Source organism: Pseudorasbora parva, chromosome 9 (assembly GCF_024679245.1).
Source record: "Pseudorasbora parva isolate DD20220531a chromosome 9, ASM2467924v1, whole genome shotgun sequence".
NCBI classification, from domain to species: Eukaryota; Metazoa; Chordata; class Actinopteri; order Cypriniformes; family Gobionidae; genus Pseudorasbora; species Pseudorasbora parva.
The window spans coordinates 16,136,337-16,163,841 of record NC_090180.1 but is presented as its reverse complement, the minus strand read 5'-3'; the positions used below and the strand labels follow the sequence as shown (position 1 = coordinate 16,163,841).

General features: G+C 40.0%; 1 protein-coding gene and 1 long non-coding RNA gene across 2 annotated transcripts in view; both read left to right on the top strand.

Moving 5' to 3' along the window:
- Positions 1 to 26,893, top strand: part of kcnt2a (potassium channel, subfamily T, member 2a) — a 78,563-nt gene extending 51,670 nt beyond the window's left edge. Inside the window, exons 20-29 of the mRNA XM_067453142.1 lie at positions 552 to 736; positions 906 to 977; positions 1,344 to 1,478; positions 15,193 to 15,304; positions 15,434 to 15,535; positions 15,984 to 16,067; positions 16,164 to 16,292; positions 18,997 to 19,276; positions 19,494 to 19,578; positions 26,356 to 26,893. Of these exons, the coding sequence (XP_067309243.1) occupies positions 552 to 736; positions 906 to 977; positions 1,344 to 1,478; positions 15,193 to 15,304; positions 15,434 to 15,535; positions 15,984 to 16,067; positions 16,164 to 16,292; positions 18,997 to 19,276; positions 19,494 to 19,578; positions 26,356 to 26,461 (1,290 nt within the window). The 3' untranslated portion in view covers positions 26,462 to 26,893. The remainder of the gene's footprint in view (positions 1 to 551; positions 737 to 905; positions 978 to 1,343; positions 1,479 to 15,192; positions 15,305 to 15,433; positions 15,536 to 15,983; positions 16,068 to 16,163; positions 16,293 to 18,996; positions 19,277 to 19,493; positions 19,579 to 26,355) is intronic.
- Positions 11,394 to 14,465, top strand: LOC137089546 (uncharacterized). Its single transcript, XR_010907705.1, has 3 exons — positions 11,394 to 11,908; positions 12,100 to 12,146; positions 14,187 to 14,465. It is a non-coding gene; the product is annotated as an uncharacterized lncRNA (long non-coding RNA).
- Positions 26,894 to 27,505: the final 612 nt, after the last annotated feature.

Here is a 27,505-nt window from a genome sequence, read left to right as displayed (position 1 = left end):
TTCTTTTTTTAAAGAATTAAATAGTTTTATTCAGCAAGGATTCATTAAATTGATCAAAAGTGACAGTGATTACTTTTATAATGTCACACAAGATTTATATTTCAAATAAAAATGCAGTTCTTTTGAACTTTCTATTCATAAAAAAAAAAAAAATCAAGAACAAATGTTAGAGCAAAAATAAAAATAAAACTTGTCAACATTGATAATAATAATAATAATAATAATAATAAAAAACTTGACCAGCAAATCAGCATATTAGAATGATTTCTGAAGAATCGTGTTACACTAAAAACTGGTGAAATGGTGCTGTAAATTCAGCTTTGCCATCACAGGAATACATTACATTTTAAATATATATTCAAATAGAGAACCGTTATGTTTTAATTGTATTTTTTATTAATTAAATGCAGCCTTGGTAAGCATACGATACTTCAATAATATATATCTTGTTTCTTTAGTGTGTTTTTAATGAATATGCTTTAAGTATCACTTGTTTAATGTTGAAATGGAATATTTCATTGCTTAATCATCTTTTTGTGATGTGATGTCAGTTTTTGTCTAAGACCTGCAATCACAAAGACGAGGAAGATGTCAAAGCCTACGGTTTGAAGAATAAGCTCATCATTGTGTCTGCTGAGACAGCAGGAAATAGCCTGTACAACTTCATCCTCCCGTTACGAGCCTCATACAGACCACAGAATGAACTGTGGCCCATCGTGCTGCTCTTGGAAAATAAGTAAAAATCCTTTTTTTACACATCACTCTCTTTTACGTTGTTCATTGAGCTTTATTAACCCTTTAGTTGCCAATCTCTTATAGTTATGATGACTTGCACATCTCCTGTCTTTGTAATAAGAGATGTCTGCATAATGTTGTGTTTCTGTGTGGACTGTCTTATCTTTTAGGCCAGATGCAGAATTTCTTGAGACTGTCTGCTATTTCCCAATGATCTATTACTTGCATGGATCAATCGACAGGCAAGATACATTATTATGAAACATGGAACAGTATAATGTTTGTTTGTATCCTGCCCACAAATCAATTGAGGACAGGAAGGAGATAAGCCCACTGCTGTACACATTAAATAACACATAGATAACATTAAAAACACTGAATTAGCTCAAGACACATTTGAGAATAGAGTGCTGCAAGTATAAAAACCTGGAAACAAATTAAACATTTTGAACTAATGATTTCACCCTAAGGTCAATAGTTTTTTTGTTGTTGTTGTTTTTAAAACAGATTTTTGGTTAAATGCTTGAAATTAAGTCTGTGGTGAAGACAAATATTTTGACATTTTATTCTATATTCTCTGTGTCTGTCTATCTGTGTATCTCTTACAGCCTGGATGACCTGTTGCGTTGTGGTGTGTCATTTGCTGCCAATATGGTGGTTGTTGATCGGGAGAGCACCATGAGCGCTAAGGAAGACTATATGGCTGATACAAAAACCATTGTTAATGTCCAGACCCTGTTCAGGTTCGAGAATGCTCAATATTTTCTTTTATTTATCAAGAAGTAAATCTCTTGCATGCATCCTAATCCTAAATTCCAAAAAATCACACTGTTAAATATGTTTATGGGGTGTATGTGTGTTTGTTGCAATTTCCCAAATATTCCATGTCATAAATATTTATGAAATATAACATGTCTGACAGAAGTTGTAAAGAGTTTGACAGTTTCACTGAGAATTAACTCAGTTTTGATGAATAAGCTATGTGCATTTAGTCATTGTTCAAACTGTAGACAAACACTTTAGTACACATGCCAAAACAAATACCTAGTTCTGGCATTAAACTCTATATGGTGCAGGCTGATATAGGTCTAACTCATTTGGTACCTAGTGTCACATGCCTGTCCTGTCTTGTGTGCACATGTGGGTTTTGTCATGTCTAGCATGTGCTCCTGTCATTGTCTGATCCCTCCCCCTTGTTATCTGATTAGTGTTGATTTCTCCAACATGTTCCCTCTTGATTTCTTCCCCTTATAAGCTCCTTGTGTTTGTCAGTCTGTGTTGGATCCTTGTTTCATGTATACGTCTTCCGTTCCCCCAGTGATTTCTGTTGGTATGTTTTGAGTTTTAGTTTATGTTCTATTATGTGTTTTGCCCCCTCGTGGGTGTTTGTTTTGTATTTATGTTTTATTTTGTTAATAAATTATCCCTTCTTATGCAAATGAGTCCTCGCACCATTTTCCCTTGTCTGTGACGTGACACCTAGTAGCTGATTGGTTGTTGTTGCATCAGCGCCCAATAAGCTATGGCTTAACATCAAACAAATATTGGCATGTTTGCTGGTAGTAATCTGCATTTCGCTTTCAAAAACCCTCCACCTTCCCCAGCTGCACTTCTATAGATGTGCTATGGGGGTTAATTAATGTATGTTACATATGCAGCAGCATGTATTACATGCTCACAGCAATGTATGTGAATGTACTGGCAGCAGCAAGTCTCGGTACGAGTTATAAAGGCCCATAAGTACTGTGATGTACTTGGTACATGTACATGGCGATGTCAGACAGATGCCTGACCAATGCAGAACCGGAAGTATGAGGGAACCCAGGTGGAGCCTTGGTGCTGAAGTGGAGAGATGGGCACAGAGGTTCTAATGGGTCAACAGTCCAGGACTGAGCTGGCAAACTATTAGCCAGAGGCAGGATCCATGAAAAAACAACCAGGTAACGTAGGAGGAGATGAAAGGCTGATGAGAGGCAGTGAAGATGGGGCTGATGGACTGGGTAGTGCAGGCAGGAGTTTAACAAATGGCCTTCCAGGTACAGAACTGACAGACTGCCCTTTTGGCAGCCATGGAAGAGACAGAATTCTCTGCATGCTATCTCAGCTAATCTTCAGTCTTCTCTCTTGGAATACTGTTATCTACTGATGTGGATTATTGTATCCTTATCTGCTGCTTTAAAGATGCATTAGATGTCAATGTCTGCCATCTGTTGTCAGGGATAGATGGATGTAAGATACTATTGCAATTTTTAGACCTCGTTCTGTGGGTGTGTGGTTCCGCATATACTGTTGAACCATCAGTTTCATCATTTTAAAACTACAGAGGAACCATCAAAAGTTTTGTCTCTGTCTTTCCTGATTCCACCATAAAGTCAGGTCTAGTCAAACAACCATTAGTTTCTCAAACCATCGCCATCATGCCAGAACACTCAGCTGTGAGTGAAATCCCAGAATCAGTTCCGGTTAGTGAGATCTCGGAATCCATTCCAGTGAGAGTCTGTTTCAGTAAATTACATTCCAGAGTCCTTTCTACTGAGAGGCGTTGCTGGGGCTGTTCCAGTGAGAGAAATTCCTCAGTTCATTCCAGTGCTTGAAATTTCAGAGTCTGCCCTTCCTGTCTTTCCTGGTGGGATCAAAGATGTGGTCCTTTCCATTTATGCGGCTGCTGTTATGTGTGTTTGGGTCACACACACCTTGGGGCTCCACCCCTGGCCAGAGTCCAGTTATTGCTCCAGCCCCAAGCTTAGTAACTAGTCTACTCCAGAGTTTAGTAACGAGTCCACTCAAGCCCTAGAGTTCAGTATCAAGCCTGTTCTGGCTACTGAGTCTGCAGTGGCACTCACTCTAACTCCAGAGCCTGCATCAGATGCAACTCTAACTCTAAGTGTGCTCAAAAGCCTGCTCCTTTCTGTGAGTTTAATCCAGAAATAAGTCCAGTCTATGAGTCCATTCAAGATTAAACTCCAGACTCCAAGACCGAGCTTGCTCCAGAGTCTACTCTAACCCATAAGTCAGCTCAAGAGCCTGCTCACTCTCCAGAGTTCATACACCCGTCTAACAAGTTCGCTCCAGAGATCATTCACGATTCCTCTCTTGAGTTCAGTCAAGAGTCCTCTCCAGAATTCAGTCCAGAGTCTGCTCCATAATCAGCCAATTTCCCCAAGCATAGCCTGGAACACTTTCATTTTCCTGAACTCAACCGAACATCTCTGAACTCAGTCAAAAGCCTGCTCTCCACCCCAAACTTAGCTGGGAGCTCACTCAATTCTCCAAACTCTCTCAAGAGTGTAACCCTGTGCCCACTTTAAACCCAGAGCCCATTTGCTTTACAGAGAACAATCGGTTATACATCTCCATCCATGAAGCAAGCCAAGAGACTGCAGCCTTATGTTTACTGGCACTAATGGTTGGGTGTTGGGTGACACACACTTCTGGGATTCTCCCCAAGGAAGTTTTGGGGAAAAAAAAAAACCCTGTTCCCTTATTTCCTGTGTCCTGGCCACCAGTGGTCACTGGAGCTCCATCTTCAGGCAGGCATACGCTCGTCTCCACACTGAAACAAAAACACAAATAATCCCATACTTTATATATATATATATATATATATATATATATATATATATATATATATATATATATATATATATATATATATGTATTTCATAATATGTTTTTACAAATCATTTTATTCTAGCTTCATGAATTCTCCATTCTTCTGTCCAGATTGGAATCAGAAAGATAATCAAAACATAGATGGAGTAGATCTCTTCCATCAAAACCCCAAAACTTCACAATCATTCCAATTGTTTTTGAATCCCCAGTTTTTCAGAAGATGTATAATAGCGCCTCCTACTGTGTAATAATGAAAGCATGGTTTGTTGTAAAAGTCAGTCAATTGCGGGGAAAGAGATATGATTTATATTGACATGTCATGCATTTAAATGCATTTGTAATTACAAAATAAATTCCTGTTAAAAACTGTACAAATTGTGGAAAAAAAACTGAATGTAATGATTAAGATACAACATATATGAAATATCAAATGTTTAAACTAAGAAAATGTATAATTTTACGGGGAAAATAAGTTGATTTTAAATTCCATGGCATTAACACATCGCAAAAAAGTTGGAACAAGGCCATTTTACCATTGTGTGGCATCCCCTCTTCTTTTTATAACAGTCTGCAAACATCTGGGGACTGAGGAGACAAGTTGCTCAAGTTTAGGAATGGGAAAGTCCCATTCTTGTCTTATACAGGCTTCTAGTTACTCAACTATCTTAGGTCTTTTTTGTCGCACCTTCCTCTTTATGATGCGCCAAATATTTTCTATGGACTGCGCGCTGGCCATTTCAGTACCAGGATCCTTATTCTATGCAGCCATGATGTTGTAATTGATGCAGCAATTGATGCATGTGATTTGTCATTGTCATGTTGGAAAATGCAAGGTCTTTCCTGAAAGAGACAATGTGTGGATGGAAACATATGTTGTTCTAGAACTTGGATATACCTCTTAGCATTGATGTTGCCTTTACAGATGTGTAAGCTGCCCAGGCCACACACACTCATGCAACCCAATACCATCCGAGATTCAGTGTCAGCTTTGATGTACTTGAAAAATACACAAGATCCAAAAGCGAGTTAGTGGCTTTATTGGCTCAAGTCTCACAAAAAGGAAGATAAACAGGAAGTCACAAGCAGCGGGTCAGACAGGGTCCCAGGCAGTAGATGCAGGCATGCAGGACTGTGACACAGGGACACAATGGGCAATTCAACGCCGATGATCCTCCAGGAAAGAGGACCAGACCAAGAACCCCAGGGAACATGAATGCACACCACACACACACAGGAAGCTTGTAATGATCTGACAATGATAGTGGGTGAGTGAGGTGAATAAATAGGGGAGATAATCAGGTGCAGCTGGAGATGATGATGAGAGGAGAAATCAGTAGCCACGCCTCCAACAGCAACACACAAACACAGTGAAAGAATGAGTCACTGAACCCATGAACCATGACAGTACCCCTCCCCCTAGGAGCATCTCCCGACGCTCCCAGGAGGACCTACCTGTCGATTGTAATCATCGATGAAGGAGTGATCCAGTATGTCCCTTGCAGGAATCCAACTCCTCTCCTCCAGACCGTAACCCTCCCAGTCCACCAAGTACTGAAATCCGCGTCCCCTCCGTCTCGAGTCCAGAATGCGGTTGACCAAATAAGTGGGTTCCCCATCTAAGAGTCGCGGCGGTGGGGGAACCGGGCCAGGCGGGTTAATAGGAGAATGAAAAACAGGCTTTAATTTGGATACATGGAACACAGGATGAATCCTCCTGTATGCTTGAGGTAGTTTGAGGTGGACTGCTACCAGACTAATGATCTTGGTAACAGGAAACGGACCAATAAATTTGGGAGCCAATTTATTACATACAGAGCGGAGAGGAATATTCTTGGATGAAAGACACACCTTTTGACCAACGACGTCGACGGGAGGCTTAGACCGGTGGGGATCGGCTGGGGCCTTGGTGCACACCCCTACCTGGAGAAGAGTCTCACAGGCTCTGCTCCATAAAATAAAATCCAGAGTAATAAAATCTAGCGCAATGTGGGACCAGGGTCTCGAAGGAACTGACAGCGGTTGGAGTAACCCATCTGGAGGACCATTGGAAGTTTTACCAATGGCACAAACCAAACAAGACAAAACAAATTCCCGAATGTCACGAGCCATACCAAGCCACCAGAATCGTTGCTTAACCAAAAAATTGGTTCGATTAACTCCTGGATGACAAGCCACATTAGAACAATGACCCCATCGTACAACATTGGGCTGTAGACTCTCGGGCACAAATAATCGACTCGGTGGTCCGCCGGGTGGAGGCGTTAACCCTTCTAAGGCCGATTTGACTCTCGATTCGATCTCCCAAACGAGTGTGGAGACAATGAGTCTCTCAGGTAAAATACACTCGGGAGTGGACGGGAGTTCAGAGCGATCAAAAATACAAGATAAAGCATCGGGCTTGATGTTTTTGGAGCCTGGGCGGTACGAGAGAGAAAAATCAAAACGACCGAAAAAAAGGGACCACCAAGCCTGCCTGGAATTGAGTCTTTTCGCAGTTTTGATGTAATCCAAATTCTTATGATCGGTCCAAACAATAAAAGGTACCCCCCGACCCTTCTAGCCAGTGACGCCACTCTTCCAATGCCAGTTTGACTGCCAACAACTCTGTTACCAATGTCGTAATTACATTTGGTAGGTGACATGCAATGGGAAAAAAATGCGCACGGGTGCATCTTGTCATCCGAGGAAGAGCACTGTGAAAGAACTGCACCTACCTCCACCTCCGACGCATCGACCTCCACCACGAACGGAGTGATGGATCAGGGGCTATTAAAATGGAAGCCGAAACAAAGCGGCTCTTGAGTTTGGAAAAGGCAGCTTTGGCAGAGGTACAGCTAGTTGGCTGAAATTACGAATAAATTGTCTGTAAAAATTGGCGATCCCCAGAAACCTTTGTAGGGCCTTAGGGGAATCTGGACTTGGTCAAACTACCACAGCCAAAACCTTGTTGGGATCCATGCGCACTCCCTCAGATGAGACGATATACCCAAGGAAAGGAACTGACTGTGCATGAAATGCATATTTCTCCGCCTTGACAATCAAGCCCATTCGCTACACTATAAAAAAAATATGTTCAATAAGTTATGACAACATATGTTTTTACATTGTTTTAACTCATCAAAAAAGTTAAAAAATGTCAAACTTTTTTGTATTAGTTATACAAGATGTAACTCATTTTTTAAAGTCACTTTAACATAATTTAAGTTGAAGTAACTTTAACATCCAAGTTGATTGTACTGCAAAAGTTCCAAATTTGCCTCTTTTTTTTTTTTTACAGTGTAGTAACCTCTAGAGCACTCGTCTGAAAAAATGCCCCTCCGCACCACAGTAGAGGCAAAGGCCCTGCGATCACTGACGTTCCCTCTCCTCCCGGGAAAGCTGAGCTAGTCCGACCTGCATGGGCTCGTGATCGACCTGTGGGCTAACCGTGTTCTCCCGGGCGAACTCGTAGAATCCAGCGCTGTGTCTTAACGGTGAATGTTGATCCTGAAGCTCTAGCCTTGCTTCGACCCGTACTGCCAGCTCCATCAGCCCATTGAGTTCCTTAGGTTGGTCCAGAGCATATATCTCTCTGTGAACACGGTCAGCCAGCCCATGCAGGAACATGTCCCACTGCACCTCCTCGTTCCAACGGCACTCAGCAGCTAGAGTCCGGAAGTTGAATGGTTTTCCAGCCTTGACCCTTATGCACAGAGATTGTTCTAGATTCTTTGAATGTTTGGATGATATTATGGACTGTAGATGAGGATAATTTCAAACTCTTTGCAATTTTTCTCTGAGAAGCTGATATTGCTCCACTATTTTTCACCACAGCATTGGGGGAATTGGTGATCCTCTGCCCTCTTCTTGACTTCTGACAGACACTGCTACTCTGAGAGGCTATTGCTTATTTATCTTATTGCTACCTGTCCCAACTTTTGGAATGTGTAGCTCTCATGAAATCCAAAAACAGAGGTTTATCTGCCAAGACAGCCCCACAACATCCAGAGACTTGAGGTACTCAGGGCAGACCTCATCCCCCCCTGGTGCCTTGCCACGGAGGAGCTTTTTAACTACCTCGATAACTTCAGCCCAGGTGATGGACGAGTCCACCTCTGAGCCCTCAGCCACTGCCTCCTCATTGGAAGACGTGTTGGTGGGATTGAGGAGATCCTCTAAATATTCCTTCCACCATCCGATGATATCCCCAGTTAAAGTCAACAGCTGCCGATCTGTTTAGTTTCCTCCCCCGAACATTGGATCCAACTCAACACCAGGTGGTGATTAGTTGACAGCTCTGCCCCTCACAACCAAGTGTAGAATACAAGTGCAGGACCAATACAGGGTCCTCCCAATCACGCCCCTCCTGTTGTCACGCACCTCCAAGCTCAGGCTCCTCTCTGCCAGCGAGTTGACATTCCATGTCCCTAAAGCGACCCCATACGATCCCTCCTGCAGGTGGAGAGCCCAAGTGAGGGTGGCCACACGTTGCTCATTCAGGCTGAGCCGGCCCCATGGGGGGAGGCCCGGCCACCAGGCGCTCACATCCGAGCCCCAACCCTGTCCTGGCTCCAGGGTTGGGGCCCCAGCTGCACCCTGCTGGGTGATGTCTTGGTCCTCATGTTTATTTCAATCATACTGGGATGAACTGCCCTTAGACTGGCCGTCACCAAGGACCTAGGATCATTCAAGGACCTAACTCCTAGGATCATTTGGGTACTCAAACCCCTCCACCACGATAAGATGAAAGTTCAATAAATAATAATAAATCTACTGCAAGCATTGAATCAATAAACTTTATAGATCTTGCCTCTCTTATCATCTGATCAAATTTTTGTATCAACCTCAAAATACAACAGTCATGCATCGTGGGTAAAAAAACTGTGAACGTTGGATTCATCGTTGTGTCTCCACTGACCTCTTCCATTGCTTTAAGACGACTTACTTGGGTGTAAGGGTTGCGATCATATACTTTCCAAGAATAAACTGGAAGGAACACCTTCCTGAAATTTAAGTGATGTTTAAACCACTCTTGCACTAATTTTCAATGGTGAAATTGGATATTGTTCCACACAAGCACAATTTCACTCAATTTGCTCCTGATCACCTTGCAGAAAGTGGATTTCATTGCAGAAGTTTAGTAAATGTAGGAGCTTTTCTTTGTTGTGTGGCCCCAATGCAGCCTTATGTGCAATTACACCAGTGAGTCAGAGCAGATTTTTCCAGGGACATTGACTGTGGCACAATGTTTATATTGGGCTGAACTCTCTGTCCAGCTTGCTTCAAGGAAATATATAATTTTTGACATGGTAAATTAGAGTGGCTCTGATTTAATTTGAAACCTGTCTGTACTCTACACTTTTCTGTCCCCTTCCCCCCTGTTCATATCTTGTTTTTATTTTATCCTCCTGCTCTTTCCACTAAAACCATTGCCTCCATGCACTCTACTATTTCTTTTCCCTCTACTCCTCTTCCTATTCAATCTATTCATTCCCCCCTCATCTTTCTACCTATTCCACTGTACCTTTCTCTCTCAATATTTCTCTATCCTCTAGAAAACCTCTCCTTCTTACACCTCTTCCTTTTCCCATTATTTTCTTTTCCCCTTTTATAGATGCTGTAATTGAGGAAATCTGTTTTTAAAATACATTGAAGAGTTTAAGTATATAGTAAGTGTATATTCAATATGTTAACGTATATACTTAAGTGTACACCGGATCTTAGGCGGGGAGGTTGACACTAGTGGGCGTGTTTCTACTTTTATTTACTTTTGTTTTATACAAACCATTCAATCAACTATCACAAATTATGCATCTTTTGAAAGCTAAAACACTCAAGATTCATGTTCTGAACTTGTTTTTGCAATAAATACACCAAAAAGCAAAGGGTTAAATGAAATGCTGAAGCACTAGCTATTTAAACATTAGCATAATTAACGCGGTACAAATCTTTCATCTCCTATTATGCAGATCAGATTGGATGAATCCATGAAACAACGGCATATATGTTCGTGTAAGAGTCCACTCTTAAAAATGCATCCCACTTTTTAATCCAAAACAGCGAAAAAATAAGGGGAAAAAAACTAAAAATACTCCTTCGTTTGCCTGAGCATTTTGAGTCAGAGTAATCAGTCATGTCCCTGTTCAATGCAATATCAATCTAATCATTATTCTGAAGATTTACCCTGTAGTTTGGACTATTCCTCTCATATTAAACCCTCCCAGGTCTCTCTGCTTCAATCAAAGGCATTCAGTGCCTAGCCAGCAAAGGTTAGATTAATGTATGTAGTGACCAATCAAAAGACATTATTTTGCGCAGTGTTTGCAAGCTATGTTGTATACATGCAATGAATATACCTCGCACTTACCTTCTCCATGGCACCAGCGCGGCCTGCCAGTTTTTGCACACACATCTAATTTGTGGCACACAGACTCTATGACAGACTGTTTTTATCAACTAAATTAGTTTTTTACACTTTGTAAATTCTGTAAATAGTTTTTGCTTTAGTTTTTGAGGAACTGTAAATGCATTATAATTAGCAGTTTATTGCAGGTTTATTTGATTAAAAAACTACTCTTTAAGATTTACAAATGTTCTAATATAATTGGCCTTTTTGAAAGGACACCTAGTCATTTTAATCAAAACATGATCAGATATTTAGTTTTATATTTAGGTTATTTTCAGGGCCTCAACATTAAAATCTCATACATTCTTCATAAAGTCACTTACATGCATATTTCCTCTTTTTTTACTATTTTCATGTACTACACTGTAAAACCTAACAGTGAAATTCACTAAATGAAATAAGTTCATTTTACTTAATGTTACCAAAAAAGTTAATTCAACTTAACAAATATGTGTGATGTTAACTCAAAAATGTATTATTGTAAGCAAACCTCAATCTAAATAAGTTACTAAAACTTTTTAACTCTAATGGTTTAAGTTACAGATATTTATTTAATCTAGTATTTTACATCTATGGCCAATTAAATAACTAAAAGCTGATAAAATAAATAAATAAACAAGAGTATATACATTAATCTACCTCATATTAAGCCTACAGTCTTACATTAAGCTCTTTTAAAGTCATTACATTTAGTCATGTCAAAGTATCATCCCAGTGAGTTTCCGTGGTAACAAAAACCGCACCATTTTCCCTCCTTCAGTCCAGTCACAGCAGGACGGCTCGCGCTACAGTCAAGAAAAGCAAAAGGTAAGCGTTTCAAACTTATTTATTCATATTTCGCTCATGTTTGAACGTTTTCAGTGTTATTTTCGTACCTCTTTTATGTTTATCCGAAGATTAACCAGCTCAGTAATGTTGTGTGTAAAGTTAGCCAGCAAACAATCTAACATTAGGAGCAAATGCGCTATTGCACCAGTTTTATCAACGGTAATGTACACGTTTGGAGTTAATTATGCTGTTTTACACTGCAGTTTGTCAGCGGGGAATTAAAAAATATATGTTTGTGCTTTCTCACAGTCGGACAGATAAACGCTGGCTTTTGAGACAGTTGGCCATCTTTCCATGTCTCTCGTCTCGTGCCACAGTGACGTTAACTAACTTACGTTAAAGCAAAAGGTCATATGTGATGTTAGTTAATTTGACTAAAGCAGCTGAAGCTCCGGGGTGAACAAAGTGACTTGAGGACCATTTTAGATCCTGTTTTGCTAACGTTAGATAAAATTTTTAACTGTTATTTGTTTCTCATGACGTTTTCTCATTTGAAACTCACACTAACACATTGTTGCCATGCTTTTAAATCTTTTCAGAGCAAAGACGAAGGTGCAATGGCAGCAACGTGGCTACAATTCTATGAGTAAGTAAGTTAGAATTAACATTGAACAAATCAATGGAATTTTGTAACGTTACTGTGCAAAATGCAAATGATAACGTTATGAACAGTTACATAATGTTCATACAAATATAAGTTTGTTCTTCAATTTTAATTTTTGAATGAATTGCTATTTTTGCAAACGTAATTATGACCATAAATGTCTTTTAGCACAACTTGTAAGTCTTCTGAAGCAATATGATTTTTTTAAAAGGCTTAAAGTCCAAAGTCCAGTCTGTCTATCATTCAAAGTCATGTTGTATTGCTTCAGGAGAATACTGGTCAAGTCTTGAAAGTTGTTGTTATAGTCGGCTTTCCTAATATAAACAGAAACATTTCGTGTGTTATATTTTCACTGGCAGTTATCCTGAAGTTGCCTTGGGTTTGTAAAGGTGTAAGGTAATTGGCAATGCTAGATTTGCAGTGGTTGAAAGAAGTCTTGTCATGAATCTTAAAAAAAACTACGATCCTGGCAGGTCTGTTACTATTTAAAAGGAAGAGTCAGGAGATGTTTTCAAGACACAAGGTAGGACACATGTCAAAACTACATTACATTTATTTAGCAACATGTTAACCTTTCAGCTGCCACCAGCATAAATGCATGGTGTGGTTACAGTGACTGATAGTTGATCATTCAAGTTGTCTTAAATGTATAGTCCACTTGCCAATACAAATTCAGTCATGATTCATAAATTACCAACCCTCACATTGTTCCAAACACATAAGAATTTTATTAATCTGTCCATTGAAAATCTAGTCTTCAAAACGTTTAATTTAGGCTTTCATTAGCATATACATTGAGCACAGCAAAAGCTTATTTGACACATAATAAACCAATCTCAGCTCAAGCTTAAAGGAATCGTTCACCCTGATTTACTCCCCCCCTCAAGTCCTCCTTGGTGTAAATGACATTCTTCTTTCAGACGAATACAATCAGAGTTATATTAATACGTGTCCTGGCTCGTCCAAGCTTTATAATGGCAGTGAATGGCAGCCCAAAATTTGTAGCCCAAAAAAAGTGCATCCATCCATTTTAAAAGTGCTCCACACGGCTCCGGGGGAATAATAAAGGCCTTCTGAATTAAATCGATGGGTTTGTGTAAGAAAAATATCCTCTCGTGATTCAAAACGCTTGTGCAACGCCCGACATCATCGTCACATCATTTATGTTTTTTACGCTGCGTCCGCCGTCAACGCCGTGGCTGTTATGCTTTTTTACGCTATATCCGACGTCATCGTTGCGCCGGAAACTAGTTATTTTCTTATTTTATAACGAGTTAAATATGGATATTTTTCTTATATAAACCCATCGATTCACTTCGGAAGTACTTTATTAACCCTCCAGAGTCATGTGGATTACTTTTATAATGAATAGATGCACTTTTTTGGCTTCAAATTTTGGACAGCCATTTACTGCCATTATAATGCTTGGATTAACCAGGACATTTATTAATACCGCTCTGATTATATTAATCTGAAAGAAGAACGTAATTTACACCAAGGATGTCTTGCCATTATCCATTTAAAATTTGTTAATCAAATCTGTCTTGTTTCACTTTGTCTACACCGGATGTGAGCAGCGCGACAGGACAAAAGAGCCCCTTATAGTCCGTTATGTTGTCTACACTGGATGCGGCGTGATGTGAGCGACAAATCTTTGACAGTAAACTGTTGCCTCTTTCTATTTATGACATACTGACATGAAAAACAAATGTTTTGCAATGTGTGCATTATCGCTTGAATTCAATTCAATTCAATTCAATTCGTCATTCAATTCAAGGTCTAGAACATTCGGCTGATACACCCCTGAAAATGTTTTTCCCCCAATTAAACCTTGCTGACAAACAACTTAACATCTTTACAAAATTGAACTACAGGGTTTTAAATAAGCACACGCCCAATTAAATCAACAATAATCCGTTCCTTATAACAACGTTTTTTTTATTTATGAAAATTGAAATATGGTGTCTGCCCTGACAAGGGTTATTTTTATATGTGGTGACATACAAACTTTTTTTCATATAGAAAAAGGAGCTTGACCAGGTGCAGAAGCCAACAGTCACCATCCTTACTGTCGAGGAGGAAGAGGGAACGTTACCTTTAAACCCACTGGATGCTTTGATTGTCTTTAAAGATGAGGTGGTGATGTCTGCCAAGTCTTCGGTCAGTGCAATACACTTAGAGTACATTAAAGATCATACAGTGCTTTTGCTTTTTGAGGAAACGTACCTTTTTACATATTTTTTTTTATTTTATATGTTTTGTTATTTAAATGTTATGACTTTTTTAAACATGTTTGTGCTGTTTTATTTGGTGAAAAAGTCTAATATTTTTTGTCTAGTTATATTTGTGAACATATGGCATACTGTATTTATGATGTAAATGTTATATTTCAATAAATTACTTAAAAATACCCTCCTGTTCTGTCTTCATTTTGTACCAATGTTAGCTTGTGCTTAGTCTTATGTAACTTAATCACTTTGAGTTTGATGAACTTAAACCATTTGCCGCAATCTGTTTCCTAAAACCATTTAAGTAACCATGTAGTTGTTAAGACTTAGTTAGATTTGTTACCTGAATTCAAACTGAATTAATAAAATTAACTTAAAATCTTTAAGTTCAGTTTACTCTTAATAATTGATCAACACAACACTAAAATATAAGTTTTAACACTTAAACAACACTAAAATATGAGTTAATTTAACTCAATGTATATGAGTTTTCAGTACTCATACTTAATGGTTTTAAAACTTAATTGGTTTGAAGCAATCGGTTTCCTCAAATGGTTTGAGTTACCGTAACTTGTTGGGTTTTACAGTGTACTTGTGAGTTATTATGATTGATGGGTAACAAAATGTTAAGTGTCTAGATTAAAATAAGACCAGATATATGAATATAGACCATAGGATTTAAGAGCTGCAGACATTTTTATTTGGGTATGACAATTTTAGAGGTTAATCACACTTCAGGGCAATGAAAATCTTGTGAAGTAATTGAAAAAGTCACTCTCCTGTCAATTACTTGTTTTTAGGCTGTTCTCTGGTCTCAACATCATCACAGAGTTAACTCATCCCGCTAACATGAAATTCATGCAGTTCTGTGCAAAGGACTGTCACTCAGTGGCATTCTCCAAACTGGAGAAGGTGAGCAGACATTCATAATATTCTTTTTGGCACTCTTATTATTACAATAAATAACAAAAGATGTGATTGATTTATTATGTTCAGTCCTAACCCTTCATTGCATTTTTTCTGCATTGCTTCATGGGGCAGATGGAAAGAGAGAAAGGCTCAAACTTATCCTTTATATTTCGCCTGCCTTTTGCAGCTGGTAAAGTGTTCAGCGTTAGCATGCTGGACACACTCCTCTACCAGGTAACACCACTTTACTAAAAAAAATAATAATAATAATAATAAAAAAATAACCTTTTTTGAATGTTTGCCTGCTAATCCTCTTTAGATGGCAACATGGATTTTCAACATTGGTAATACTAATTAATGGCTCTTGAGAAGCATCAGAATAATTTCTGAAGAATCATGTGACACTGAAGACTGGAGTAATTAATAATGAACTAACAATTCAGCTTTTCATTAAATTAATAAATTACATTTTAAAATAGATTTTAGATTGTAAAATGTAGTAAGTTATATTATTAGTTCACAATATTACAGCCTTGATGAGCACAAGTACAAAAACTTACAAAACTTTAACAATAAAAAAAATAAAAAAATGTGATTTGCACTGGCCCTAGACTTTTGAACAGTACTGTCTTATCTTGTGGCCAGAAATTGTAAATGTCTAGAAGTTCTTCTGTTATTTCAGAGTTTTGTAAAGGATTATATGATAACCATCACCAGACTACTGCTTGGACTGGAAACTACACCAAAATCTGGATTTCTGTGTGCTGTAAGTATAACTTTTACAATATTAGCCAGTCTACACATTAAATGACTTTCATTTTGCTGATTCAGCAGTGTTAAAATGTGGTATATTACATTTCAGTTGAGTATCAAAGAGGAGGATTTGTGCATCCAGACATACGGCACTCTGTACCAAGTCCTGTCCTCCACTGAAGGAGACATTCCCATCGGCATCTATAGGACAGAGTCTCAGAAAATTGAGCCTGCTGAGGTTTCATTACATTCTGTGCAAAACATACTTACACACTTAAAATCAGGACAAACTGTTAAATTGGAACAAGAGGGAAGGAGCCAGCTTTATTTGTTACTTATAGTTGTCACGAACTGGCTTTTTTAATGTATAACATTGTCTGAGGTCAACTGTTGCTTCTTGTGGAAGCTCAAACATGCTGCATAACATGAGAATGAACCTCATTGGTTCTTGCAGAAGCTCAATTCTTATTTAGATCTTTAGCTCAAAACTTATTTAGTCAACATCTGTTTTATCAATGGATTTACCAAGAACCGTTAAAAATTTAACAGGTAAATAGTGAAATGTTTGTGAGTAGTTCTAGCACTTTACTCCTGTACAGAGTGTATAGAGTGGAACAACATTTTTCCAGCAGTGCTGGTTCCGGAAGTATTTTTTACATTAATTTCTTCCATAGAGATTTCAAAAACTCTTTTGACTTGAAGAGTTGTAAGCCATAAATCAGGGCAGCTAGCCACGAGGTGAATCATAACATTACAAATTGTGATTTGACACAAAATAATACAGTACAAGACTGTGTACTTAACTACAGTCCCATGAAGCACTGCAAACAGCATAATCAAATTGAAACCGAGGTTAGTTTTATTGCAAAATATGCATTAGTGTTGTAGTACTCGAGATCGGTCCTTTTTAAAGGTCTTGGTCTCGTCTCGGTATCGACCGCATTTTTACTCGGTCTCGTCTCGGTCTCGGGCGAAGATGACTCGGGATTTTGTCTCAAGACCGGTCAAGACCACAGCTGAAGGCATATAAAGAGCAGAGAACTCCACCCTGCGCACACTCTCTCTGTCTTCAAAATAAGCACATAAGCTCTCTCTGATACTTCACATATTAAGCTAAATCAAAAGTTCAGAAAACCGAATCCATGTTGAACGTTGCGCGTTCGGACAACTGTTTTGAAGTACCGCTCGGTGTGAATTGCGCTCAAAAAACGTTTGACCAAACAGCTGACATAAAACATAAATCATAAATAAACATGAAACAATTTCTATCCAGTTATTTAGTGTTTTCTGTGTGACAAACCTTCCGCGATGTTCTGACAGCCGTGATTCACACACAACGGGTCTGCTAATGTCCGATTCACGACCAAATGACTCATTTGAACCGAATCATTTTAACGACGGTAATAAGAACTGATCTGTTCAACAATGAACTGAACGAATCAGTTTAATCATTTACTCAGAACACCTCAGAAATGAGAACACAAGTGTGCTTACCCAATTTAGCAAGAGTGGAGAGTAAGATTTATCAGTTTTAACTATCCACAGTATTTCAGCTTATGTATGTTGAATGTGTAGTAAAATAAATAGTCTAAAATCATTTAGTTTAGACTGGAGTAAGGTGAAAACAGAACAAAGTTGTTTGTTAGCTAGCTGATCATTTTATTAAATTGTATATGGAAGAAAATGTGGCTATTTGTTAACTGTTAATGCTATTTCTAATATTGATATGATTATATACCAAAACAATTCAACCTGTTGGAACAAAAGAAACATCAAGATAAGAGATCATACATAATAGGAGATATAAACATAAGATAATAAAAAAATGATTGTTTCGTTGCATTTTTCAAAAAAAATGGTGTGTGTGTGTGTGTGTGTGTGTGTGTGTGTGTGTGTGTGTGTGTGTGTGTGTGTGTGTGTGTGTGTGTGTCTGTCTCTGTGTCTGTGTCTGTGTCTGTGTGTGTAGGTCTGTCAGCCACCACCAAAGGCCATTTTTGACCTAGGAAAAACCCTGCACATGTGAGATATTTGTTAAATTAAACTGTAGTTAATCAAAAAATGCAAGTACAGGGTTTATTTTCCTTGTTGTTGCACAATAAAGATGAACAATAACATTTTCAATTTGTAAATGAAAAATATGTACATTTATAAAATAATTTGCTTAAGCAGCATACCAATGCATATTTGTATGATACATATTCCACCTCCTGTTATTCACATTCATTTAAGACATAATGGACTGTGTCTGAGATTAATACCTCATCCAGATTAGCATTCTTAGGGAACTTTGAGTTTTAAAATGGGATTGAGCACTTTTCACAAAACAAAACACAAAACACTGTTAGTGTCAGGTTGGTGTTTGTGTCCACCATAGACTGTAAATAATATGGACACGTCGTCTTCAGTGCCTCCCATTGACGAAAAGTTCAGTGTTATTTGCTTCTAGAAGAAAAAGATTAATTCCCACAAAGCTGCAATGCCTTTTGATAATTTGATCAAAACTTCTCTCATGGTACACTTACACACCCACACATACGAGTGAAGTGCCAATCATATGCATATTCCACATTTTATCATAAGTGTGGGGACATGCATTGGTCTCGGTCTTGACTCGGTCTCAGCCTGTCTTGGTCTTGGTCTTGACTCGGTCTCGGCACTTCAAAGTCTTGGTCTTGTCTTGGTCTCGGCCCTTCAAAGTCTTGGTCTTGTCTTGGTCTCGGTTTAGGTGGTCTTGACTACAACACTAATATGCATATTTAAATTATTTAGTATTTTGAGGCATAGGGAGACTGACTCAATGACGTCATTTGCAGAACTTCAGTGGAGTGGGCGGAGCTAACTTTTGCCATGTTTTGCTTTTTTCAACTCTCTGAATAGTGGAATTTTCTGTTATAATTTTCTGTAATTTTTAAACAGTTAGTCTTGTTATTTCTTTCTTCTAGACTCCACAATCCCAAATGTCAGACAAACTGTCAGTCTTTGAAGATGAGCAACCTCAGGTTCTTCAGTGTGAACTACCATACAGCAATGCGCAGACTAATTCTCTGCGTCGAAAGAGCCTGCAGTGGGCTTCAAATCTTCTGGGGCCTTGGCACGCAGAGCGTGATGCAGACAGATTGAGCCAGCAGCGGGGAGTTCTCCCCTCATGCTCAGAGAGACTGGAGCTAACTGAGCTGGTCAAGAAGCGCCTTCAAAACCTGGGGCTCTCCACGCAGGGATTCGGTGAGTTGAATTTTACATGGAAATTGACACTTTTGTTAGGTTTGTTAGGTTTAAATAATAAACCAATAGATATATTGGCCAAAATAAGACGCTTTGATATTTGATTTTATACTTCATTTTTTCAATTGAGTGGCTTGTTACTATTAAGACATGGTAGGAAATGGTTCTTAAGACTGAAATGACTTATTATTTTATTCACATTTGTTTCTCAATCCAGATGAGCTGAATTTGAACCAAAATAGCCACTCTTATGTCTTAATCAACCCGTCATCAGATACAAAGCTGGAGCTAAATGACATTGTGTAAGTAAAGCAAAGTCTTTTGTACTTCATAGATAAGTTGTCTCAAACTTAAAGAAATTCTAAAATTTGCTAAAAGAAACCTTTTAATAGACTTACATATATATTTAGGTAGGTTTTTTTTGCATTGTAAAAGACACATTTTACACACACACACATATATATATATATATATATATATATATATATATATATATATATATATATATATATATATATATATATATATATATATATATGTATGTATATATATATATATATATATATATATATTCACATTTTACATACATACATACATACATATATATATATATATATATATATATATATATATATATATATATATATATATATATATATATATAAAACTTACTAAGAACTTACTTAAAATAATATATATATATATATATATATATATATATATATATATATTCACATTTTACATATATATATATATATATATATATATATATATATATATATATATATATATATATAAAAACTAAAAAACTTACTAAGAACTTACTTAAAATAATACTAAATTAAATATAGCCATTATACACTACCTGGCAAAAAAAATAAAAATAATAATAAATAAACAAATCATCACCTGGATTTAACTAAGCAAATAGACAAGAGCCTTCATTTCTGTAATTATTAATGTGTTTCAGCTGGCTACAAGTTATTTAACCTTAAAGGGTGGGTACTTTTATTTTTGGCAGTGCTGTTATATATTTAACTGGATTACCCAAAGAGACCTAGGGTGCTCCTGGAAGGAGAAACTAAAAATTAAAAAAACATGTCGGGCTGATGGACGACACGCACTGCACGCTAAATCTGAGTTGTGTTTATTATTATACACTTAACACAAAGGAGTAAAAAGACAAACACTAGATGGATTCAGAGAGAATAATGAACTCACACAGACAAGAAGATGGACTATGCCAGTGTTTCAATGCCCAAAATGGACTGGGATTCCCTCGACTTGCTTGATGCATGGAAGAGATTTTGATAACACGCCAAGCTGATGTTCATAGGCTTGCTCCATGAAAAATCTGAGGAGGAACATTGCAGCTATCTCCTGTTGTGGATAGGGAGAAAGGCAGAGACATTTACAACACCTGGACACTGACTGATGAGAACCCGAAGGTTCCCTTATCGAGGGAACTCCCACTGCGTCGGAACGACAAATTTGGGGATGCTCCCTAAGCATCAGCGAATCTGAAGTCTGAATAGACACTAGTCCAATCCGATTGGCGTGCGTGATGACGTCATTGTGACGGCATACCCGGAAGTATAAAAGGGGAGGCTGGGTGGGCTGGTAGTTCCCTGAACACCCTTTCCATCTTGCAGGCCTACCAGTCCGACCTCCTGAAAGAGCTTGATGAGGGCGAGGGTACCTCTCCGGAGGATGTGCTAGAGCTGCGGAAGGCCGCAGATTTGTCTCTCCGCATTACCAAGGAGACGGCCCGTGTCATCGGCCGCTCCTTGGCTGCAATGGTAACTGTGGAGAGACATCTCTGGCTGAATTTGTCGGGATAAAGGAGAAGGATAGATCCTTTCTCCTGGTCTCACCTTCTGGGTTGTTTGGAGACGCAGTTAATACCGTCGTTTCCAGACACCAGGAGGCGAAGAAGCAGTCAACGGCCTTCCAGCAGTACCTCCCTCACCGCTCTAAGTCCGGGAAGGCTGGCCCTAGCGGGCAGCCTCCGCCGTCCGCCAGCTCCTCGCATTGTCAGATCTAAAAGGAGAGCGTCGCCTCTAGAGCCCCTCCTCCGGGAGCTTGGCAACAGAGGCGGCATTCTCACCAACAGCCTTCACCTCCTAAGGGTGATCTGAGGAACGTCCTTCAGGCGCAGAAGGCTGCTGGGAAGAAGTTCAAGCTGCGGCGGGACTTCTGAGGGCGGTCCCGCCTGCGAAGGGGCAACCAAACCGAACATCAATTTCCCTGGAATGCATGCTGCTCCAGTCGCCTCTGGAAAGACCTGCGGTTGGGCAGCTCACGCCTCCGCACACAGAGACTCATTCCCAACTATTTCCTGCCGGTCAGCCGCTTCAGGGGGTTGGGGACGAGGCTCGTCTAACACCTGATGCCAGCCTCGAGAGGTTCCCTTAGTAGATTATCTCGGCGAATGGAAGTGCCTTCCGAGCATTTTGTCATGGGTCCTGCGTACTGTAGAGAACGGTTACAGAGTGCAGTTCGGTCACCCTCCTCCAGGGTTCAGGGGGTTGAACTTTCGGAGGCGAAGCATACCAATTTTGAGTGCTTCCCTTCGGCCTAGCCCTCTCCCCACACATATTCATGAAGTGCATAGATGCAGCTCTGGCTCCAATGAGGCTTCAGGGCATCCGTGTGCTGAATTATATCGACGACTGGCTCATTTTGGCCCAGTCGTACGAGATGGCAGTTTGGCATCGAGATGTCGTTCTGGCCCACATAAAGTGCTTGGGGCTGAGACTCAACACAAAGAAGAGTGTGTTGACGCTGTCCCAGAGGACTATGTTCCTAGGGATTATATGGGACTAGACAACGATGAAGGGCACATTTGTCTCCCGCGCGAGTCGAGACCATATGGGCGATGGTCTCAGAAATAAGGCTAGGCCACCGCATCACTGTGAAGCACTTTCAGAGAGTGCTGGGGCACATGGCGGCAGCGTCCAACCTGATACCGTTTGGCCTGCTACACATGAGACCCCTCCAGTGGTGGGAAAAATCCTTTTTATATGATCAGGGTAACACGCAGGTGTCTTCGTTCCCTAGTCATATGGAAGAAACCTTGGTTTCTATCCGAGGGGCCAGTGTTAGGAGTGTCCTGTTGCCGGAAGTCCATTTCAACAGACGCCTCCCTCACTAGTTGGGGCGCTTTGCGAGGGGCCCGTGGGAGGGCCGTCATTCCTCCTGGCACATAAATTGCCTGGAAATGATGGCGGTCTACAAAGCTCTCAGGAGCTTTTTTCCGGACCTCCACGGCCAACATGTCCTGGTACGGACAGACAATATGGCTGTCGTAGCATACCTCAATCACCAGGGAGAGTTGAGGTCACCCCCTTTGTGCAGACTGGCACATCTAATCCTCCTGTGGTCCCAAGGGTAACTGTTGTCCATCAGGGCAATGTATGTCCCGGGGGTCCAAAATCAGGGAGCAGACATCCTGTCGAGGCAGGGGCTGAGGCTCGGGGAGTGGCGGCTCCACCCCAAGGTGGTGGAGGCCATGTGCGAGAGGTTCGGCCCAGTGGAAGTGGACCTGTTTGCGTCTCGAGAGACGTCCCACTGTCCACTGTGGCTTTCCCTCACATATCCAGGCCGCTGGGGTTGGATGCCATGGTTCAGACGTGACCGAGGCTGTGTCTGTATGCATTTCCCCTGATTGCTCTGCTCCTGTGGGGCCTGGAAAGGGTTCGTCAGCCTACTTCTGGTGGCACCCCATTGGCCGACTCAAGTTTGGTTCTTGGATATCATAGCTCTACTGGCAGGTCATCCGTGGCAGATTCCTCTGAGGAGGGATCTCCTGTCTCAGGCGGCGGGCACAATATTATTAAAAAGGAGATACCCCCGGCCGGAGATTTGGAACCTTTGGGTCTGGCCCCTGAGGGGGCCAGGTACCTAGAGGCTGGCCTGTCGGCAGAGGTGGTAGAGACCATACTAAGTTCCAGGGCTCCGTCTACGAGGAGACTGTACAGCCTCAAGTGGAATGTTTTTTCCACTGGTGGACTCAGTTAACTGCCCAGTGGCTTCAGTGCTGGAGTTCCTCCAAGATCGCTTCTCTGCGGGTCTAACCCCATCCACACTCAAGGTGTACATGGCTGCCATTGCGGCTTTCCACACTCCTTTGGGTGATGGGCCTTTGGGTAGGCACCAGCCGGTTGTACAGTTCCTCCGTGGGGCTCGGAGGATGAGGCCTCCGGCTCGGTCCAGAGTTCCAACCTGGGATCTGGCAGTGGTTCTCGGAGGGCTGGCTGAGGCCCCCTTTGAGGCATTAAAGTCGGCGAAAACAAAGAACCTGACCCTTCAGGAGGCTTTTCTCCTCGCCATTACCTTTCTTAGGAGAGTGGGAGACCTCCAGGCCTTGGCGGTAATGGAAACTTGCCTGGAGTTTGCCCCAGGTGGAGTAAAAGCCATCTTACATCCTAGGCCAGGCTACGTGCCTAAGGTCCCATCAAGGGTGGTCAGGTCTTTGGTTCTGCAGGCATTTCATCCTCCGGCTTACATGACAGCGGAAGAAGGGAGACTTTACCTACTCTGCCCGGTTAGGGTGCTTAGAGTGTATTTGGCGAAGTCTGCACAGTGGAGGAGATCTCAACAGCTTTTGGTGTGTTTCGGCTCACCCAAGAAAGGGTTGCCTGCGTCTACTCAGACAATCAGTAACTGGATTGTCCAGGCGATAACCATGGCCTATCAGGTTCGCAGTTTGCCTTCACCTATGGCCGTGAGTGCTCATTCCACCAGAGGCCTCCTTTCTGGGGTCCCCTTGCAGGATATCTGCAAGGCGGCTGGGTGGGCTACCCCACACACCTTTATCAGGTTTTATAGCCTGCATCTCCCTACGCTCCAGTCTTAGGTGTGCCCGGGTTCCGGCTTCACACTAGGGCAGGCGCTACCCTTGGTGTGGCCTAGTGGGTACTCGTTCCCAGTGGGAGTTCCCTCAATAAGGGAAAGGCTCGAGTTATGTATATCCCCTTTTATACTTCCGGGTATGCCGTCTCAATGACGTCATCATGCAGGCCAATCGGATTGGACTAGTGGCTATTCAGACTTCAGATTCACTGATGCTTAGGGAGCATCCCCAAATTCGTTCCGACACAGTGCTCGTTCCCTCTCAGGGAACAAGGGTTATATACATAACCTGAGCCGTTTTAAACACATATTATGACAGATTCTAAGCATATATGATGCTGATTCTTCATTGACACGATAACAAAAGAGCACAGCAACATGACAAATGAACAGGCTTTTGCCAAAATTGAAGTAGGTTTAAAGTTACAGAAAATGAAATACATTTTTTACAAACTGATTTTGAATAAAAAGGAATGCAAAAAATTACAAATCTCATAAACTTATATTTTTTTAACAATAGAGTATTTCATGAGAGCTACACCATCCCAAAAAGTTGAGACAGGGACCAATAAGAGGCTGAAAAAGTTACATGTACACAGCTGGAGGACCAATTTGCAACATATTGGGTCAATTGGCAACATGATTGGGTATTAAAAGATCTTCTCAGAGTGGCAGTATCTCTCAAAGTCAAGATGGGCAGAGGATCACCAATTTCCCCAATGATGCAGCAAAAAATAGTGGAGCAATATCAGAAAGGAGTTTCTGAGAGAAAAATTGCAAAGAGTTTGAAGTTATCATCATCTACAGTGCATAATATCATACAAAGATTCAGAGAATCTCCATGAGTGTCGTGGCATGGGCCGCTTACACATCTGGAAAGGCACCATCAATGCTGAAAGGTCCATGGCAAGCAGTTGCAACTGAACTTTTCACATGGCGAAGCAAAAACTATACAATACCCGTTAACTATTACAGTCTGGGTTTTTTAGCTATGAAAACTACACTCAACATCTGCAGCTGAGGTGATCTAAAAGCTCAAGCTGTTTGCCTGCTATGGAGTGCCCAAAAAGACTGTTTCAGATAACGGTCCGCAATACAGTTCACTGGCGCTTTTGCAAAACAGTGGGACTTGTGCACACAAGAAGAAGCCAAAGAACTATGCCCAAAGTAATGGCCTTGCAGAAAAAAACATCCAGGCCGTAGCGTAAACACACAAAAGCATGCAAAGAAGGAAAATATATGTACCGGAGCATTCTGGAGCATAGAAGTGCACCTGTTGATGGTTTTAAATCACCAGCACAGCTTCTCATGAGCAGACGGCTTCGCTCAATTATTCCCATCACTGGCAAGAGGTCTAAGGTTTACCCAAGAGGTAAAAAACAAAACAAATGGATGTCAGGCTATTGGACGACACAAGCTGCATGTTAAATCTGAGTCATGTTTATTAATATACACATATCACAAAAGAGTGAAAGACAAACACTACAGGTATAATACTATTTCATAAATTCTGATTTTTTTATTTACACTGTCAAAGACTTGGATTCCCATGCTAAACATGGCCAAAGTTTCAAAAATTAAGTTGGACGTTTGATGGAGTATCAAATCGGATGCATTTAAATCTGTTCTAAGTTTGCATTTTTGTCACCTATCACACATGTGCACTTCAGTAAGCCGACAGAAAGCAGGTTAATGTGTTTACATGCAGCTCGAAATCGGGGTAAGAGGCAAAAAACTGATTATTTCAATAAGCTGATTTTTTTGAGTTATCAGCTTACTGGTGTGCATGTAAACGCACCCAATGATATCTTTTTCTTCCCTGATGGCACGGGCATACTCTTCCATTATCCATACAAAATCTTGGCAAGAAATTAGCGCAACTTTTTGGAAAAACAATGGGACATTGCATAAGCTTACTGAAACGAGGCCTCAGAGAATGCACGTAATCAAAGCAACAAGTGGTCCAACAAAAAAATATTACTTTTTTTTGGCCAGTTAGTGTATATATGATTCAATATATACTTTTTATATAATTTTTTTGCATTACAGTAGTATAAGCTTTTTTACTTATTGTTGGGCAAAATGGCTTAATATACAAAAACAAGGTCTCTTGGTTTTAAGCTTTATTTATTTATTTATTTATTTATTTATTACAATTTCCTGTGTATGTATGTATAGCTGTAGTTTGCATATATGTAGTTTTATGTTTGAATTTTTTTTCACAGGTACATAATCCGTAAAGATCCTTTCTCACTAAAGCTGAACTGTACTGACAACAGTAAAAACAACATGAGGAGCGGGACACACATAAGAGAGAGGAATCAACTCTGAATATAGGTTACAATCACAAAAGCTGTTTATTTACACTGTGATATGAGTAATTTCTCACTAGCTGCAAACATTTAATGTATTATCTATACATGGCTCATAATGCATGTCTCATTCATGTTTTTGCATTATAATATTTATTCTTACCAGCATGTTCCCACCTCAAAATCAGACTGACACATGTATGTCAAACATCACAGAAAGTGAACTCCATGTCTGGCTGGAACTCACATAAGCATCTGCTGAATTCCTGTCAGACTTTGTGTTAAAATTTGACTGTGATCTTTATCCTGAAGACTGCAGTAATGCATGGATCTGCATTTTCTCACTTCTCATTTAAAAGATAGAACATAAGGATAATGTAATCAACCCATAGACCACAAAAATATTTACCAACAAAACTGCATGTCAACAATCATTTAATTAAAGGAATATTTCATCCAAAATTGCAATGTCATTATTTACTTGCTCATATGCTGTTATTGATCTGTGAAAAAAGGAAAATGTTGCCCATTATTACAGATACAGCAACAAGAAAGATTTAGTTTGATTTATCTCTTTAATAATGTAATAAATGTTTGCAAACATTATTGCACAGATATGCTTGTTATCAAACACTTACAAACATGGAAATAACTGATTTCTGTCATTAAGAATAATCTGATTTATTTTTAATAAGCAACTGGAAAGCAACCAAAAATTACTACAGCACAGCAAAAATTATTTCCATCCACCTATTTTTATGTGCATTTTTGAATATCTATGGCGTGCAAGGATAATTGTTAATTAATGGATATTGCATACAAAATGTTCATCAATTCTAAAAATGCACATAAAAAGGAGATAAACTACAATGGAAACACATTCACTGAATAAATCCCTTAGTGTGCAACATTAATCTCATGTGACTTTGCCTCAACAGTGAATGTGATTGGATAACTGGACTAAGCAGCAGACCAATTTTATTGCACAGCATCTCAAATGTTGGTTTAATCTTTCTGAAATGCCTGAGCCAAAGTCTGTTATTTGAAGAAACATTTCACATGA